Source organism: Salvia miltiorrhiza, unplaced genomic scaffold, assembly GCF_028751815.1.
Source record: "Salvia miltiorrhiza cultivar Shanhuang (shh) unplaced genomic scaffold, IMPLAD_Smil_shh original_scaffold_419_1, whole genome shotgun sequence".
Taxonomy (NCBI): Eukaryota; Viridiplantae; Streptophyta; class Magnoliopsida; order Lamiales; family Lamiaceae; genus Salvia; species Salvia miltiorrhiza.
In genome coordinates, this window is record NW_026651545.1 from 486,047 (window position 1) to 503,210 (window position 17,164).

A 17,164-nucleotide genomic window follows, 5' to 3' on the forward strand; every position below is an offset into this window, starting at 1 on the left:
AATTATCTAATTTTGTGGAAATTTAACTAGTTAGTTTAAAATTCATTTAAGAGTAATTGAGATTAATAAACTCAAATTAAAATTAATAATTAAGTTTTGTTTTAATATATGGACTCACATTATTGAATAAATTTAATTATTGGTCAAAGTATATTCTATAAATTAAATTATTTTTTAATAAAAATATAACTATTTATTTGGCCAACTAAAAGTTAATTGACCAAATTAAATTGATTGATGGTGCAAATATATGAAGGATGAGATACTACACAACCATTTATATAGTTTTTAGTCAAGATATAGTTTGATTAAAAATCAATGTGGGATAAAGAGATATGACTTGTGAAAAAATGAGAACGGAGGAGACTGAATTAAATCCTCAAAATTTCGATGCTACAAAGATTTCGTAAACATATACTCCCATTTAGAGATTTATCAAGCATTTCTGGTCTCTAATCAGTCAACGCTAAAAATATATGATATCAGTTCATATTGTTTAGCAAATTTTTATAAAATACTCACATCACAAATGAATTCCGCATTATTAAATTATTGATCGATATAATATTATTTCAAGCTGCCTATTCATAAATAACCATTTAATAATTATTTTTAACGCGTCGGATAAAAAAATTAAGATTCTGACATTCACAAATTATTTCTTTTATAAGGGTCCAAATTTGTACTGAATAAATAAACATCACAGTTGTCCCCAAGATAACACCAAGCGGTGCGACCTCCTGTATGTGAACAGTGAGGTTTCGGATTCAAACCACACTGCTCCGCCTCCCCAACTCTCCCAAGTCAAAAAAATAAACGTCACAATTTCATTCCCTTATAAAAATAAACTACAATGGGCAGACAACAAGTCATTTCCATAGACATCATTCCCATAAAAATAGAAAAGCACATGGGATCATCTCTCTCACTATTTTGTGTGTATACCATCGCATACCCCTCTTAATTTATTATAATTTTTAATTATATGTTCTTCAGTTTTAATTTATTATGCTTTAATATTATAAAAAGAAAATTAACAAGGGTTCACTCATCCAATTAGGGTTTATAATTATTTTTTTATATTTATTTGAATTACTAAGTGATTATTTGGGTTCATTAATTCAAAGTTAAAGTATATAAATTTTTAAAATTTTAATTTTTAGTTATAAATATTAATTAGAGTTTATAATATAATAATATTTTTTATTTTTATAAAAAACAATTATAAAATAGATAAATTAAAAATGATACACACAAAATAGTGAAATAGAAGATCTCATCTGATAAAAAACTGCCTAATTAAAATTCATTGGGCCCCAATAGTGTAAAATGAGTGAAAAGGACTTTGACTAATTCACTTGAATTATTAATATTATTTGAATTCCTACGCGGGCCCCTATCGTGTAGAATGAAAAAGAAAGACTACTTGTTCACGAGAACTACCCTATTTTTTTTTTCAAAAGAATGAAGTGATGAAAAATCTCTAAATGGGATGCCATTTTATATATGAGTTGTTCTCCTGTAAAATCGATTTTATGGTGAAATCGACTTTTTAATAATACTACTTCAATATAAAATATTATTTATATATTGAAATAGTATCATTAAAAAATCGATTTAACCGTGAAATTTCCCTGGAGTTTTTGTCTTTATATATATCACGAAATAGCTTGCATATCTAAAAAACATGATTTGCTTTTCAAATCCTATGTGGAATCCCATATATATATATATATATATATATATACTAGAAATTTTGCACCGCGTAGGACGCGGTGTTTCCATAATTGCTCCGTGAATTATGGGACCAATAACGGCGCTGGTCGAATCATTTTTAAGTGTAGACATATTATACTTGACTTATAGGTCACGATTGTAATACATTTAGGAGTATTTAATTTGTACAGCTAGGAGCAACAATCTACATAATACAATTTATATATAAACTATTTAAGTATCCTTTCAGACATTATGCGTTATATATACATAGCACATTAAACCAAAAACTGCATCGAGGCATATACAATGTACATACAAAAGGTAACCTCAAAATGCTAGTAGAATGTCACCAACACGGTGTAATAGAGCCAAAAGTCATAGCTAGAGAATTGTACAAAGTACATACAAAAGTTGCTTCAAAGTCTCATAAAATCTTTCACTTCATCAGTCCAATATTCTTCGCTTGATTGTTCTGCCACTCCTTGACTTGAGTGTTGGTGTTTGTGGAACTCTTTTGCCTAAAAGTTGATGATAATATTAACAAAATCAGTTAATGAAAAACATAATGTATTTGCATATATAATATCCTATATCATTGATGATTTGATTTAGAACTATTCACACTGTTGTCTCATGTAGAATTCTAACCGTTATTATGCTCAATAACCACTTCGCTAAGTTGGTGGGATGAATCAGATATGCTTTGTATCTTGTCTTTTAAGATATTAGACTTCATTTTGTTCGCCTTCTTTGCTGATAATGTTGCACAGAAACTCTCATCAATCATACGAGAACACACATTAAAGATTAAGTGTTTATATAATGACAATAGTTAGTTGTTCTCTAGTTTTTTAGTTTTGTACCCTTAGCTACTTGTTTGTCCTTAGCTTGAGTTATTTTAGTCTTCTTTGATGTTTTTGCCACAAGGTCCTGTTTCTCCTCATGGTATAGTGTGCCTAAATGATTGAGTTAATATTGTTAACAACGAAGAATATTGGAAACGAAAATTTATCTAATTGGTTGAATAATTACCTGCCAAAGGTAGACATGACTCCATATGAGAATCTTCAACAAGTTTGCAATCAGTTGCTCTCCCCACTAATTCATCTACAAATAAAGTTGCTTAATTATATTTGTATATGTTTTATAAATTGTTGGAGCTAAGCAAGTAGCTGGTACACATGTGTACTGGTTCAGATTTCATAGTAATTACACACAATGGTACCAAGTGGTAGTTCAAAACATGATAGATTAACATAGGCGATATCAATTTAAAATTAGAATGTTTAGATGTGCATGCTTGAGGATCTTTGATCTTCATGTTCACGTGACTTTATGACCTCATGCTAATGTTTTTAGCTTTCTTTTTATTTTTGAAATTTCTAACAATGGCACAATAATATTTCAACATTTGCTCGATTAATAAATTCTAGAAGATTTAAAATACTATCTATCATGTCTAACTATTACCTGATAGAGGCATATCCAAATGTGCATCATCAAAATTCTCAGGTGTATCAACATCATCTAACATTACAAAACCAATATAAATATTGTTAGATCAATCATTATTCTTATATTGGTTATACAATTTCTCCATTGCAATAAAAAAGTCAAAAACTCACTACTCATGGAAAAGAAAATAAAAAGTTTCACCAACATTTGTTCAAAGTGATCAAAAGAATCCTCATTTTCACTAAGCCATGATTATCATTTTCTGATGGAAAACATATCATCAAAATCTTTAGCAAAATGCACTAAATCTTGTAATAATAATTGAATACCTGAATCTTCAGAAAGATCTAAGTGCACAACTTTTTTCCTTTTGCTAACAAATCTTCTTTTGATTTTCCCAATGTTACCTGATATAGTATATGAATTGAACCCGATTTCTTAGATGAATAAAATATGAAAATTAAATTTAGAAAATTTCTTATTGGGTGTGTGCATTTTTTCATCACATATACTTTTGTTATTATATATGTAAAAAATCAAATACACGTGTAACCTAGATTCTTTGAAAATAAATTTCTAAATTTTGGTGATATACCTCTTTCAACCGATTCCACTACACAATTCAGACTATCATTGCTTGAATCTTCAGACAAAACAATAGAGCAAATTTTCTTTTTACCCCTGAAGATTTCTGTGATGGAGAAGAAATATAGTTACATTAAATGAATTTGCAATATCAAGTATCTATTTATAATAGTGGATGTTATACCTGATATTGGTTTATCATCATCAGAAGAAAGACTATCTTTAAATGAGCTTCCAATTGTATCTGTTGTTGCAAAATTATAATTATTATCCTTTCAAGCAAGAGTAGCATATCATAATCATTTTCACCTTTGATATGTTCAATATGGCTTTCTTGGGACACTTTCCCCTTGCCTTTTAGCTTTGGCAGCAATCTTTGCTCGAATGACTTTATCATTATCTATAATAATTGCAGTAATCATCATTACAAAAAACAAAAATAATTTAACTTAATTTAACTAAAATGTTCATATTAAATTACAGCAAATATTAATCGGTTGCCATCACAAAATTATTCACCTAATGAATCATGAAAAACCAATTGTCTCGTCACACTTTTTAGCAGCCCTGAAGAAATAAAATACTTAAATTATTATCATCTTAATTTAATAATACATGGAGTAGAAGAAAAAATTATACAAACCTTGCTCCAGATGAACTTCAGGTTCAATGCTAATTTTCTCAGATGGTATTGCACCATCATATTGTAAAATCTCAATAGCATCCGCAGTGAAAGTACAAACATCTTTAAATATTCGACTTTTTATCTTTAAGAGTAAGACAATATTGCATAGGCGTTGCCTAAGAAAATCCATCTGCGTTATGGGTCCCTATAATTTTTAAAAGGGTATTATTTATTTTTGTAAACGTGATAATAATCGACCATTGTTTAGTTAGAATACTCACTTGATTTTGTTTTTCATAAAACTCAGAAGGATCTAGGCCAAGAAGTTTATGAGCTTCTTTCCCCAAAAAAGTGACTTCCACTTGTCCAGACGCATCAAAGACCATGAGACTAAATCTGAAGCTGTAGTAAAATCAAGTGTTCTAATATACACACTTGTACAAATAATACAAACTAAGAAAAGAGGTATTGATCGATTAGCACCTCCGATTGGCTATTCTCATATTCTTGCATGGAGTTGAGTAACACATGAACTATGTACCATATGAGGCAACTGTCTTTGTGGAACATATTGGACAACCAATGTAAAAGTAGTCTTGGTATTCATTTTCCAATCTTGCTTTAACTTTTACATTAAAGTATGTATTCTGGAAAAGAAATTAAAAAAAAATGTTAAAATCACGTTACTTGTGCAAGTACAATATAAAGTAAGTCACCTCTTGATTCTGCAACATTTGTTCCACTTTAGTAATCTGCAGGGGTTGCTTAGGTGAGCGCAACACTTTATTTTCAAAAAAACCACCAGTTTGTACTAACATGTTGATGGCCTCTTCATTCTCTTGCTTCCTATTTATGATAATTATAAGCAAGTTAGGAACAAAAATATTTACACGATAAGGTTCTTAATTGTTATACAGATTATACAATACCATCTCTCTAGTTCAATTAGCATTTCATTCTCAGAGCTATCCAAGACAATTGACTGAGCATTGGTGGTCAGACTCAATCCTGAACATTAAAGAGAAACCATCATCAATTGTGCCTAACAATTTATGTATGTATAATTTATCACACCATGTAAAATCATGCATACCGTAATATGGCACGACTGAAAAAATCAACAACAGCAACGGTGTCCTATTCGAAATAGGTTCCAATTTAGCATAGATCTCATCGGATACAGAAGTTTCCCAAAATGTCACCACAAACGTTTCCAGCCTACATTTCCATGAATTATGTTATTATAAAATAAACTAAACATATGTAAAGAAATAAAAAAACATAAACTCATCGTGTATCTAACATACTCTGTATCAATGGCAGCATACTCACGAATGACTTTACCCTGTCCTTTGACTGTGACAACCCGAGGTTCATGGGTACCAATAATGACACAAGCAGTATCTAAGTAAGAGAAGAAAATGATTAATTAACATTTAAGTCACAGTAAAATAATCCCATTCTAAAATATAATAAGTACAATAATTCTTTTCCTAAACTTACACAAAATATTGCTAAAATAAATATAAAAATATCATTTTCAATTCTTCAATAATTAAGTTGCTTAGCTTAACTGATCAATGTCTTTGTTGAGAGGAATTTGTGGAACTCGCAACTTGGAGTTGCTCTAAAACTTAGTCCACCAGCAGGTATCGAATCATTTGGTTCTTCATTCACCGAAGTATCTTTTCTGAACGTCCATTGGTAATTACATGTCACAATTGGATTCCTGTATTGCTTTGGATCAGAAACATAGGCTCCTTTCACCATGTAAACATTACCCTCTTGAAGCACATGTTTGAACCTATCTATATTATCATGGAATATCACGGCATCAAGAGTGTGGCCCTAAAAAGAACAAAAAAATTAATATATGTAACCTTTTAAAGGTAAGAAAAACTCACAACAACAACTTAAATGTAAGGGATACTCATAAACTTACCAAGCCATCACCCAAGATTAATTTCTGAAATTTATTAGGATTATTGTTAGCTTGCTTAGGTTCTTGCTTCTTGATCACTCTCACCTTGCATTTCCATTCCTTCGTTCCTGGGAGAATCTCATTCATTGGAATCAAACGCTCTTCCATTTCTTGACAACCTAATTGGATCATGGCAGTAAGTAACAAAAGCATTTGAATTACAAAACAAGCAATAACAGTTAGATCATAATCTTAACTAATTGGAATTCAATATTATATGATCCTAAATGTTTAACTAATTCTATCCTAATCTCTATTTCAAACTAAGACTACCCCAAAAAAGAGTACACCCCTATAAATACCTGCCTTCTACAAAGTACCCAGATTTATCATCATGTCGCCGCATGCAAAATTTCAGTGTACACAACATTTCTTGTTTCACATGTTGAATCCATATCAGCAACTGGCGGTCGAATTAAGAATTTTATTGAACTTGATGTTCTGACCCTTGATAAAGCAACATATAGCTGTCCATGTGAAAAAACAGGATGAGGCAAATAAACACCAACACGATCCAATGTTTGTCCTTGAGATTTGTTGATGCTGATTGCAAAACACAATCTTAGCGGAAAATTGTAGCCTCTTAAAAGTAATTGGACATATGTGTGTATCATCCAACTCCAATGGAATCATTGGGATTAAAACATATTTACCAGAATGAGTCCCTACAGCAATGACGGCTCCGATCACGTGCCTACCAAGATCACGCACAATTAAACGTGTTCCATTACACAACCCCTCCAATGGATTTAAGTTGCGAAGTAACATAACTGGACAGTTAACCTTTAATTTAAGAACATGTGGTGGCAATGAACCAACACTAATTGCATTCATATAATCTTGATAGTATTGTTGCTGGCTTGGATCGTTTGCATAATCCGTGCTAACATATTCAACCATATTGCCTGGGAATTTTCCAATCAATGATTCATTAATTTCTCCCATACATTCATTATTAGGAGTTAAAATAGCGGTATTTATAAGGCTCGAAGAACCGCTAGAATATGCATCAAACGACGGAAATATTTCATTGACCAGTGTGTCAAGAGGTGAATCTGAACCATGGTAAGAAAGACACATATCTTCAGGAAGATTAATATAATCAACACGAACATTTGGCTCTATGCCTTCACCAACCCTCAATAACAAATCTGTAAAAACAGGATCCTCCATTGCCCGCATATTCTGTGTCAAATGAATTTTTCGAATAAGAAGCCATATGGATGAATATACCAAACAAGCATCCACTATCTCTTCACGAGAACCCCTTCGAACAATTGGTATAGTTTGCCGAAAATCTCCACCAAGAACAACTGTTTTGCCACCAAACAATAACTGGTTTTCCATCAAATCTTGCAACAATAAATTTAATGCTTCAACTGCCTTTCGATTTGCCATCGATGCCTCATCCCACAATATTAGCTTGGCTGCAATTATTAACTTTGCCGTCGCAGTATTCTTGCTTATCGAGCATGACATAGATTCATCTAAATTTAACGGAATTTTAAATCTAGAATGAGCTGTTCGACCATTTGGTAACAAAGAAGCCGCAACACCAGATGAAGCAACTGCAAGAGCAATTGTAGTGACCCGCTCTTTTATATATTTTAAATCCAGTAATGAGTGTTTATTTTTGTTCATCAGTGAATGAAAACGGTTATTATCCTGATATGAATTCAGTTTATGATCCTAATTTTTTTTTTATCAGAGATGGAGTATTATTTTAGCCGTATGCTTTTGTATGCATGAGAAAAACGCGACGAGGATTATTGAGTTATTCAATAATTATTATTTTTAATTGACTTAGCAAAGTCAAGTTATTTATTAATCGAGAAACGGAAGCAGTTATATTTTATTAATGCTACTAGAAGTCGAGGATTTATTCCGACAGCAAAGCAGATTAAATCTACGGATTTAATTTAAGTTATATTATAGTTTATCAAGTTAGCAGGCAAGGAAAAAGATATCAAACAGATACAATAACGGATGATAGAGAATAGAAGCCAGTATTTTATTACAGTTCACGAATACAGTCTACTTCCCAGCTTGGGGAAAATTGTATAGTATTTTACAAGGTTGAATTTACCACCATTTGCTTCCCCACCACTACACCTACTCTTCCACTACACCAACTTCTCCACTACATTTTTCCCCACCAACTCCAACACTTCACCCATTCCTTCCATTTCGCACCGGCAATCACAAAGAGAAGGAAGACTTGGCTTAACTACTTTGCCAAGATTTCAAGCTGCTCCAGTCCAGTAGTACCCCAACACTCGAAGCATTGGAGGAAGAAATCATTTACTGCACTGCTGCCAAACTTCAAGGAAGTAGGCTTTCTTCAACTTTCTTCATCACCTTTTTCCATATTCCACCTGCATTAATACAAGAACATCAATCTTGAATTATTTCAGAGCTATTCCAGTTCATCTAGTAACACCACAGCAGCCAACATCAATTACAAGCCTAAATTTCTCATTGAATTCAATAGCAACAAACAGCCACCAACACCAAGCATAGCAGGTATATACTAAGCTCAGCTCCAGTTCATATATCATATCATCAAGCATATGTTTAAAAGGAAATACATAGTATATGGGTGTATATTACACTTTGATAGCTATAGTTCATCAAGAGATTCACGAACGAGGATTTATAATAGCATAGAAGTTAAACTTAGCTTTGGAGAATAAGGGCCGACTGCCCAAGCAACTGTCAAACCCCGACGCCGGACGGAGCTGGCGGAAGCTGAACGACGCCGGGAAAGAAAAGGGCCGACTGCCTCGTCCGGTGGGGACTGAGTGACGATAACGGTGACAGGGACGAACTCTCTCGGCCTCACCGAGACTTGAAGGCGACAGCTACGGCGTTACCGATCTAGGGGGAGAAGAAGAAGACCGGTACCAGGACCGGAGCAGCAGCAACTCCAGTCGGCGGCGACTCCAGGCGAAGCAGCAGCCACTCCCAGACGACGACCGGCGCCGTTTGACTCGCTGGATTCCGGACGAAAGAGTAGCAACAGCGGCAACGATGATATTTCAGATCCATGGCCCGATTTAGGGCTCTGCGATGAAGAGAAAAGGGGGCGCTGGGCTAGACTTGTAGAAGGCCGACGCCGGTGATAGCGGACGATGACTGGACCGCCGGAGAAGGTGGAACCGACTGGATTTTGAGGGGCGCCGAACGAGCAGGCTGGAGAGGAAGGGGCGAGCAGCTCCTTGAGAGAGAGAGGAGAGTGAGACGGCAAGGTGTGCCGCCCTCTGCCAGGCACGGCCGCGCCGGCAGCGGCGGCGACGCCCGCCTCGGCTGGAGACGGATCGAGAGAGAGAGAGGGTTAGAAGCGTGCGTCTGTGTGTGTGTGTTTCTTTGAGAGAGAGAAAGGACCGAGTATGTTGAGAGATGACTCGAAGTGAGAGGAGTCAGGCGGTCTCGCCGGAGCCTCGACGGCCGACACCTCGGCTGGAGGCGGATCGAAAGAGAGAGAGAACCGAAGGGAGCGACTCCAACAGAGAGAAAGAAAGAGAACAGAGATGGGGAGGAAACGTGAGGTAGAAAGAGAAGGGCTCAGCCGAATTTGGAAGGAAAAGGGGGAAGAGAATTGGGTGTTGGGCCATTACATTGGGCTCGAATTTTTTTTATATTTGGGCTCGATTTTTTTTTTAATTTTGGGCTTGAGTTATTGTTTGGGCCGAATTTGAGCTTGTTTATTTTAAGGAAATTGGGCTTTTCCTTTTAATTTATTGTGGGCCGAATTATTTTAAGCTGGGCTTGATGTTATTTTTAATCACTTGGGCTTCACATCTAAATTATGAATTGGGCCTCTGATTTTATTTATATGGGCCGATTTTAATTACTGATTGGGCCTCTGAATTTATTTATATGGGCCTTTGATTAATTTATTTCAGTTGGGCCTTGGTTAATTTATTTCAGTTGGGCCTTATTTATTTTACTCAGATGGGCCTCTATTACATTATTTCGTTGGGCCTCGTTTGATTTATTTAATTGAGCCCAGCTAATCAAATTATTTATTTATTGGGCCAAGATTTATTTAATTACTTGAGCCGATGAATTATTTCAATTGGGCCTCTCATGTTAATTATTCAAGCCCACTTCTATTTAATTAATTATTAGGCTGCCTTATGTTGAGCCTTTTAATTATTTAATCTTATAACATTACTTGTTCCTAGTTATTAAGCCCAATTAATTATGAGGTTATAAAGCGAATAAGTTGAAGTATTTATTTATTTTCTATTGACTACGAGGAATGGGGTTTATTTAATCAGTGGAGTATAACATCCTGAAGAGAATAGATTAATTTTAGTTAATTATCCGGCTTCATGAGATGAGACTTAGCTTTGGTTTAAATCCGATAATCTGGATTAACAATAGAAATTCCCTGATTATTTCTGAATAATAATTCATAAGAGGATCATGCATCGTTAATTACGCATTCTCATTTAATTGAGAATTTTCCCTCGATTTAAAGTCTTACGTTATTTTCTCGGATTAAAGGTCGAGCGCAAGAATAAGAGCTCGTCAAGGAGTCACTAATCTGTAGCAAAGCTTTGCTATCAGGTGGGTTACTTTCATATATATCAAATGAGTTTAATGTTATGTTTGAACAGTTATTTCATTGCAAAATCTTTGAACTGAAAATTATTTCAAATGTTGTCTTGCCATAAATGTTTCAATGTTTGGTATGATATCTATCTGATGTGGCTTTGCCAGTTATTATGCAATCGAATTCGGGTCTTGAGCAGTTGATAGCTATCCTGCCAGGGCTAGTGTACACCAGTGACCGTGAGTCATCTAGCGGGTTGGCCGGTCAAGTGTCCGTGAGAGGTGGCCACCTCTCCGGCACACAGTTCCAGATATGATAGATTACAAGAGAACTTAGTCTGCAGACGAACTTTAAGAATCACAAATGAATTTAGTAAGCTTGGGCCTTTTTAGCGAAAAACTCCCTTGCTGTACTGTTTATGATGGCATGACAATTTACAACTTTACGAAGCATGTTATATTTCATAGTAGGCATATGTGCCCACTGAGTACTTTTGTACTCAGCCCTGCATATATTTCTAAATGTGCAGGTTGAGCAGCTGCCGATGGTGATGAAGTGACGAGCGGGACTCTTTTGTCTTATTATGTATTAATGAACTCTAGGGTTACATGTCTTCATACATGTAATCAGAACCTTATTCCGCTGCGTACTCAGAATTTTTATGTTATTTTGGATAAGTCGGAGTTATCCGAACTTACTAGTTATTTGAGTCTATACGACTAAAACTCCGTTATATTATAAATATCCCTGTTGTTAACAATGATACTGCGATCCTTTCTTGTTTGAATATTCCCCTTTCTACCCCGCTTCTAATCTCCCTCCATTAGTCACGGTTTCCCCGGCTTAATTATCCTTAATTAGGTCCGGTCGTGACAGAGTGGTATCAGAGCAGTTCATTTGCTCTGAACCCTAGAGTTAGCCCATTTTTCTAGTATGATCACTAGTATATATGAGTCAGTCAGCCAAAGCTCATCACTTCATCACATCGTCATGCTCAGCAAGAAAGAAGGTGGTAATGATTTTAAAACATTGAGAAGTTCACGTTTTATATGAATGTACTGATGCTTACATTCAAGTTTTATGCTTTATTGATTGATTAGATATCTCAATGAACTTAGATGCGTTAAGAATGCATGATCACTGTTACGAGAAGAACAATAGAAGCTAGAAACTCAGTTATATTTCACTATAGCCATGGTGAAGAGCTAAGAAAGAAAAAGAGAATCCCATGAAAGCAGTGCAAGCGGAGTGCCACGCACGAATCACTGAAGCAGGCATAGTTCTTCATTCAGGTTGTTCACGAGTGACAGAACACCGAATCGACTATTGCCTTATTTGATGATAGATCACGTGAGTCATTGCTCGTAGCGACGAGTGTGACTTATATAATCAGCTAGCTATCGCATAATGAGCTAAGACTCATTACTAACTCTCGATTATCACCAGTTATGGCATGAAGAGAACCTTCATGATTTATGTTTGAACTTCAGAGTCGGACTCATATGCAGTTATAACACTTTGTGTATGATGTTATAGCATCGCGATTAGAACTGCCAGCTTACAGTTTCAGATATTCAGAACCTTTATGATTACAATTACCTATTATATTACACGTGAGCATGATTTAGAATCCCTATTGATTACGATCACCTGCTACAAATCGAAAGGAGGATAGGTGCCATGGGTAACTAGAAGTTACCAACCATTATGATTGACTAGAAAAATCTATACAAGTGCGTAAGACGGGAGGAGTTCCTGAAGATGGTTTGGAGTTTAACAAGAGCTAGAAATATCGACAATGGTTCGATGTTAAAGTTAAGAGATTGAGATTATGATGAGAGACTAAGCAGGTTAAGTATGCATACCTTAGTCGATCAGAGACATTCCCCAGTTAGAACATTTTAGACCAAACATTCAGTTTAGTAGCCAGAATGCAAGCATTGACTAAGGTCATTCCATGACTTAGAATTACACATGGGGACACATACCCTATAAAGGTACTCAGATGAGCAAAAGCTATTTCCTTATTGAATGCGTGATGATTCAGAAGGTCTTTTGCAATAACACGGAAGAGTGCTTCAAATTATATGGTTGCATTTCAAGAGCTATGTGAAGGAACACTAAGTACTAGAAGTACTATAGTAAGATCATATAGAGGAACATTGTTGAGTAAGGTCGAGCCTACCTTATTTCACCTATAGAAGATGTTTAAGGATTGCATTAAACTAGGAGGCAGACTCCAAGTTTGAGAAGCTCTAGAATATTCTCAAGGACATGTTCAAGATATTAAGAAGAAAGTAGTGATTTTAGACCAAATATACCTTTTGCAGCCAAGGAATAAGAGTTTCCAAGTTCGGAAAAGTATTTCCGAGTGACAGAGAAGTAGTTATGTCGGACCTGGCCAGTCCACATGGCCAAAATCTCAGTAGTCATCATATATGGGTCTTTAAACCTATATATTTTAAACCTTCATCTGAAAAGCCAAACGGGTTCAGACTATTAGGTCATTTCGTTTCGACCTTTCAGTCAATTCATTTCTACCCTATGGTTATTCATTTTCAATTATTTGGCAAATTATTGAAACACTTTGCCTAATTGCCATTTGTGATTTGAATCATTGCGATCTACTAGCTGTTGGTAGATTTTCTGTGACCCAAGGACAAACAGATACTCATCAGATTAAATCAGTCAAACACGTATGCTTCAACCCAAGGGTCAAGCACGTAATGCATACAGACATTCTCTTGTGCATTTAGTAGGACGTTATTTGTGTATTTCAAAAACGATGATCATTTCGATGCTTTTGTATGCCCCTATGTTGGCTTAGTTATTTTGATAAGTATTAGTACGAAAATGCTGGTTCATAGGGCATTTCGGAACTGAGCTCTTTCATGATGACCTTGCTAGATAGCTAGTTCATCGTGTATAATGCTTGGATAGATCACCAGATCTATATTCAATTGTTGATGAAATAGTCCTCATTGATACTAATTTCCATGTCTATGTAGCGACTCTATTAGTCTTTTGCGGCAAGTTACTTCCGCTATGTTATTTATATACTTTCATGAGGAAGAGTATGAGCGAGATTTGAGAATCAAGAAAATAATTTACAGAATCGATGATATGCATCTGTGTATTACATTGATGACTATATGTCGACTCATCGGAATGCCAACAAAGCAAAGGCGTCCGAGAGAAGTTGGATAGAACAATATTATGCCTTGTGATGTTGCATTAACAACTTGTGTTTTGACCTAATAGAGTGCCGTCAAAACGAGGACGACCAAGAGGAGGGGGCAGGATTCCCCGAAATGAAAGAAGAGGCCCAGAAACAGGGCCAGAACCAGAACCCGAAATAGTTCAACCACCTGTTCAGCCAGAACGACGGATTGAAGAATTATTCTTACGACAGAACCCACCTACCTTCAACGGGACAGGAGACCCGGCAGAAGCTGAAACTTGGGTTCGCGCTATTGAGCGCATTTTCAACTTCCTGCGTTGCACCGACCAAGAGCGCCTGACTTGTATGTCCTTTCAGTTGACTGGGTCAGCTGATTTCTGGTGGGAAGCACGGATGAAAACGATGACAGCAGAGCAGTTAGAAAACCTGACTTGGGAACAATTCAAAGCCGGTATATATGACAAGTATATACCCAAGAGCTACCGCAAGAAGAAGGAAGCTGAATTTTACAATCTAAAACAAGGGAAGATGTCGGTAACTCAATACGACAGGATGTTCTGCGATATGTCTAGATATGCGCCGGAACAAATTGACACAGATGAAAAGATGGCTGAAAAGTTTTGTGCCGGTCTGGGGCACGAAATTAGGATAGCTTTGGCAAGCCACGGAGGATTATCTTACACTGAGTCGCTCAGCCGAGCGTTAGACATTGAGGCAGCCATGCCAGGAGAAAGACTTGCAATTGTACCTGCGCCAGCACCTCCACATGATCAAAGATATAATCAGAATTTCAAAGGAAAGAGGAGATGGGACAACAGTAACCCGAACCAAGGCGAGAAGAGGCCATGGCAGGGACGGGTCTTCCAGTCACAGGGCTATGGAGGTCAGAGTGCACCGAAACAGATGGGAAATAACCAACAGAGGGCCCCACATTGCCCCAAATGTAACAAAAATCATGTGGGAATCTGTAAGGCCGGCAGTGATAGTTGCTATATCTGTAACCAGAAGGGGTACTATGCAAACCGGTGCCCGAATAAGCAACATGGAACGAGTTCAAGGCCAAACCCACCTATCCAGGCTCCGCATCTGCGAGCAATTCAAGCTTTGCCCCAACCATACCCAAGGCAGCAACCACAGTATCAGCAGCCACAGCAGCACCAACAGCTACAGTACCAACCACAACCTCAACAACAGTATCAGCAACAGGCCCGCCAACAACAGCAGCGACAACAGAAACAACATGAAAAAAACCTCGTCATGCTAGAGCCTATGCTATGAGGCAGAAACAGCCCGAGAACAACCAGGGAAACCTGGCAGGTATGGGCATGCTACTTAATACCCATGTCGTACTTCTGTTTGATACGGGCGCATCGCATACTTTCATTTCAAGTACATGTGTCGACACCTTAAAACTTAAAATGGAAAGAGCTGACCAGGAGTTGAGTATATCATCACCTATAGGAGGGATGACGATAGTCAAACATGTGTGCTTGAACTTAGAATTGAACATAGGATCACTCAAGATGGTGGTGCACAACTCATATGTTATACCGATGAGAGACGTGGACATAATTCTAGGAATGGACTGGCTGGCTGAAAATTACGCCACCATCCTATGTAATGAAAGACGGATATCATTTCGACCCCCAGGAAGGGAGCCGTCACATTTCCACGGAATTAGCATGGGAAGAAGAAAGATGATCATCTCCGCTCTACAAGCAACGAGAATGATGAAGAAGGGATACCCAGCTTACCTCGTATACTTGCACGGAGAACCGGGAACTGAAAGGAGCATAGAAGATGTAGCAATTGTACGGGATTTTTCAGATGTATTTCCAGAGATTCTGCCAGGGCCACCACCGGACAAACCAATTGAGTTTACCATTGATTTGGAGCCCGGGGCAGCTCCCATTTCGAAGGCACCATACCGAATGGCTCCTAAAGAGTTGGAAGAACTCAAGATACAACTGCAAGAACTTTTGGAACTTGGATTCATTAGGCTAAGTGTATCACCTTAGGGTGCACCCGTACTTTTCGTAAAGAAAAAGAATGGCACATTGCGAATGTGCATAGACTATAGGGAACTGAACAAAGTGACACTGAAGAATAAATATCCTTTACCAAGGATAGATGACCTCTTTGACGAGTTCAAGGGAGTAAGCGTGTTCTCGAAGATTGATTTACGGTCTGGTTATCACCAGCTGAAGATTCGACCAGAAGACGTACCTAAGACGGCATTTCGAACTAGGTATGGCCACTATGAATTTGTAGTTGTGCCATTCGGGCTAACTAATGCGCCAGCCGTATTCATGGACCTCATGAATCGAGTGTTTCATCTGTACTTAGATAAATTTGTCTTGGTGTTTATAGATGACATCCTGATCTACTCGAAGAACGAGAAAGACCATGAGGAACATCTGAGAATTGTTCTGAAAACGTTGAGGACGGAGCGCCTTTATGCCAAATTCAGCAAGTGCGAGTTTTGGCTCAGCGAAGTAACGTTTTTAGGACATATTGTGTCATCAGAAGGGATTAAAGTGGACCCTGAAAAAGTGCAAGCAGTGCGCGAATGGAAATCGCCTACTAACCCTAATGAGATAAGAAGTTTCTTAGGATTGGCAGGTTACTATTGGAGGTTTATGGAAGGATTTTCCAAAATTGCAAGGCCAATGACGCAACTATTCAGGAAGGGAATAAAATTTTATTGGACAGAGGAGTGCGAGAAGAGCTTCCAAGAACTCAAGGAAAAGTTTACTACGGCACCAGTGTTAGCCGTCCCAACAGCTGACAAGGAATATGTGATCTACACGGACGCGTCCAAAAATGGACTCGGTTGTGTACTAATGCAAGAAGGAAAAGTGATGGCATACGCGTCACGACAGCTTAGGCCACATGAACTAAATTACCCGACTCATGATCTGGAGTTAGCTGCAGTGGTGCATGCGCTGAAGATTTGGAGACACCACCTATATGGAGTTAGGTGTGAGATATTCACAGACCACAAAAGCCTGAAATACTTTTTCGAGCAAAAGGACCTTAATATGAGACAAAGGAGAT

The 17,164-nt window shown here is 36.9% G+C and overlaps 3 protein-coding genes across 4 annotated transcripts; all 3 read right to left on the reverse strand.

Annotated features, from left to right (window-relative positions):
- Nucleotides 1–1,732: 1,732 nt before the first annotated feature.
- On the reverse strand, nucleotides 1,733–4,574 carry LOC131004560 (uncharacterized). Its single transcript, XM_057931267.1, has 8 exons — nucleotides 4,403–4,574; nucleotides 4,103–4,159; nucleotides 3,944–4,003; nucleotides 3,770–3,865; nucleotides 3,504–3,581; nucleotides 3,190–3,246; nucleotides 2,752–2,826; nucleotides 1,733–2,237 (listed from the first exon to the last, which is right to left on the reverse strand). The coding sequence occupies exons 1-8, from the start codon at nucleotides 4,572–4,574 to the stop codon at nucleotides 2,164–2,166; spliced, it is 669 nt and encodes a 222-aa protein (XP_057787250.1). The 3' UTR covers nucleotides 1,733–2,163.
- Nucleotides 4,575–4,949: 375 nt separating this feature from the next.
- Nucleotides 4,950–6,863, reverse strand: LOC131004564 (replication protein A 70 kDa DNA-binding subunit B-like). Of its 2 annotated transcripts, XM_057931272.1 has the most exons (7): nucleotides 6,668–6,863; nucleotides 6,327–6,484; nucleotides 5,959–6,232; nucleotides 5,692–5,788; nucleotides 5,478–5,602; nucleotides 5,314–5,392; nucleotides 4,950–5,230 (listed from the first exon to the last, which is right to left on the reverse strand). In XM_057931272.1, the coding sequence occupies exons 2-7, from the start codon at nucleotides 6,471–6,473 to the stop codon at nucleotides 5,068–5,070; spliced, it is 885 nt and encodes a 294-aa protein (XP_057787255.1). In that variant the 5' UTR covers nucleotides 6,474–6,484; nucleotides 6,668–6,863; the 3' UTR covers nucleotides 4,950–5,067. The 2 variants fall into 2 exon arrangements, with proteins under 2 accessions (XP_057787255.1, XP_057787254.1); XM_057931271.1 differs by having other exon boundaries at nucleotides 4,951–5,230; nucleotides 6,327–6,863.
- LOC131004561 (uncharacterized) lies at nucleotides 6,762–7,763 on the reverse strand. Its single transcript, XM_057931268.1, has 2 exons — nucleotides 7,019–7,763; nucleotides 6,762–6,832 (listed from the first exon to the last, which is right to left on the reverse strand). The coding sequence occupies exons 1-2, from the start codon at nucleotides 7,761–7,763 to the stop codon at nucleotides 6,762–6,764; spliced, it is 816 nt and encodes a 271-aa protein (XP_057787251.1).
- Between the last annotated feature and the right edge of the window lie 9,401 nt (nucleotides 7,764–17,164).

What these genes read in the sequence shown, in the direction of transcription:
- LOC131004560 (XM_057931267.1), bottom strand. Translation starts at nt 4,574, where the DNA reads ATGGATTTTCTTAGGCAACGCCTATGCAATATTGTCTTACTCTTAAAG. An exon ending in AGCTAAAAGGCAAGGGGAAA is followed by an intron (nt 4,004 to 4,102) that starts GTGTCCCAAGAA and finishes TTGCAACAACAG; the next exon opens with ATACAATTGGAAGCTCATTT. An exon ending in AGATCTTTCTGAAGATTCAG is followed by an intron (nt 3,247 to 3,503) that starts GTATTCAATTAT and finishes TTGTAATGTTAG; the next exon opens with ATGATGTTGATACACCTGAG.
- LOC131004564 (XM_057931271.1), bottom strand. Translation starts at nt 6,518, where the DNA reads ATGCTTTTGTTACTTACTGCCATGATCCAATTAGGTTGTCAAGAAATG. An exon ending in TATGCTGCCATTGATACAGA is followed by an intron (nt 5,603 to 5,691) that starts GTATGTTAGATA and finishes ATGGAAATGTAG; the next exon opens with GCTGGAAACGTTTGTGGTGA. An exon ending in TTCAGTCGTGCCATATTACG is followed by an intron (nt 5,393 to 5,477) that starts GTATGCATGATT and finishes TTTAATGTTCAG; the next exon opens with GATTGAGTCTGACCACCAAT.
- LOC131004561 (XM_057931268.1), bottom strand. Translation starts at nt 7,763, where the DNA reads ATGGCAAATCGAAAGGCAGTTGAAGCATTAAATTTATTGTTGCAAGAT. An exon ending in TGCTGTAGGGACTCATTCTG is followed by an intron (nt 6,833 to 7,018) that starts GTAAATATGTTT and finishes TCACATGGACAG; the next exon opens with CTATATGTTGCTTTATCAAG.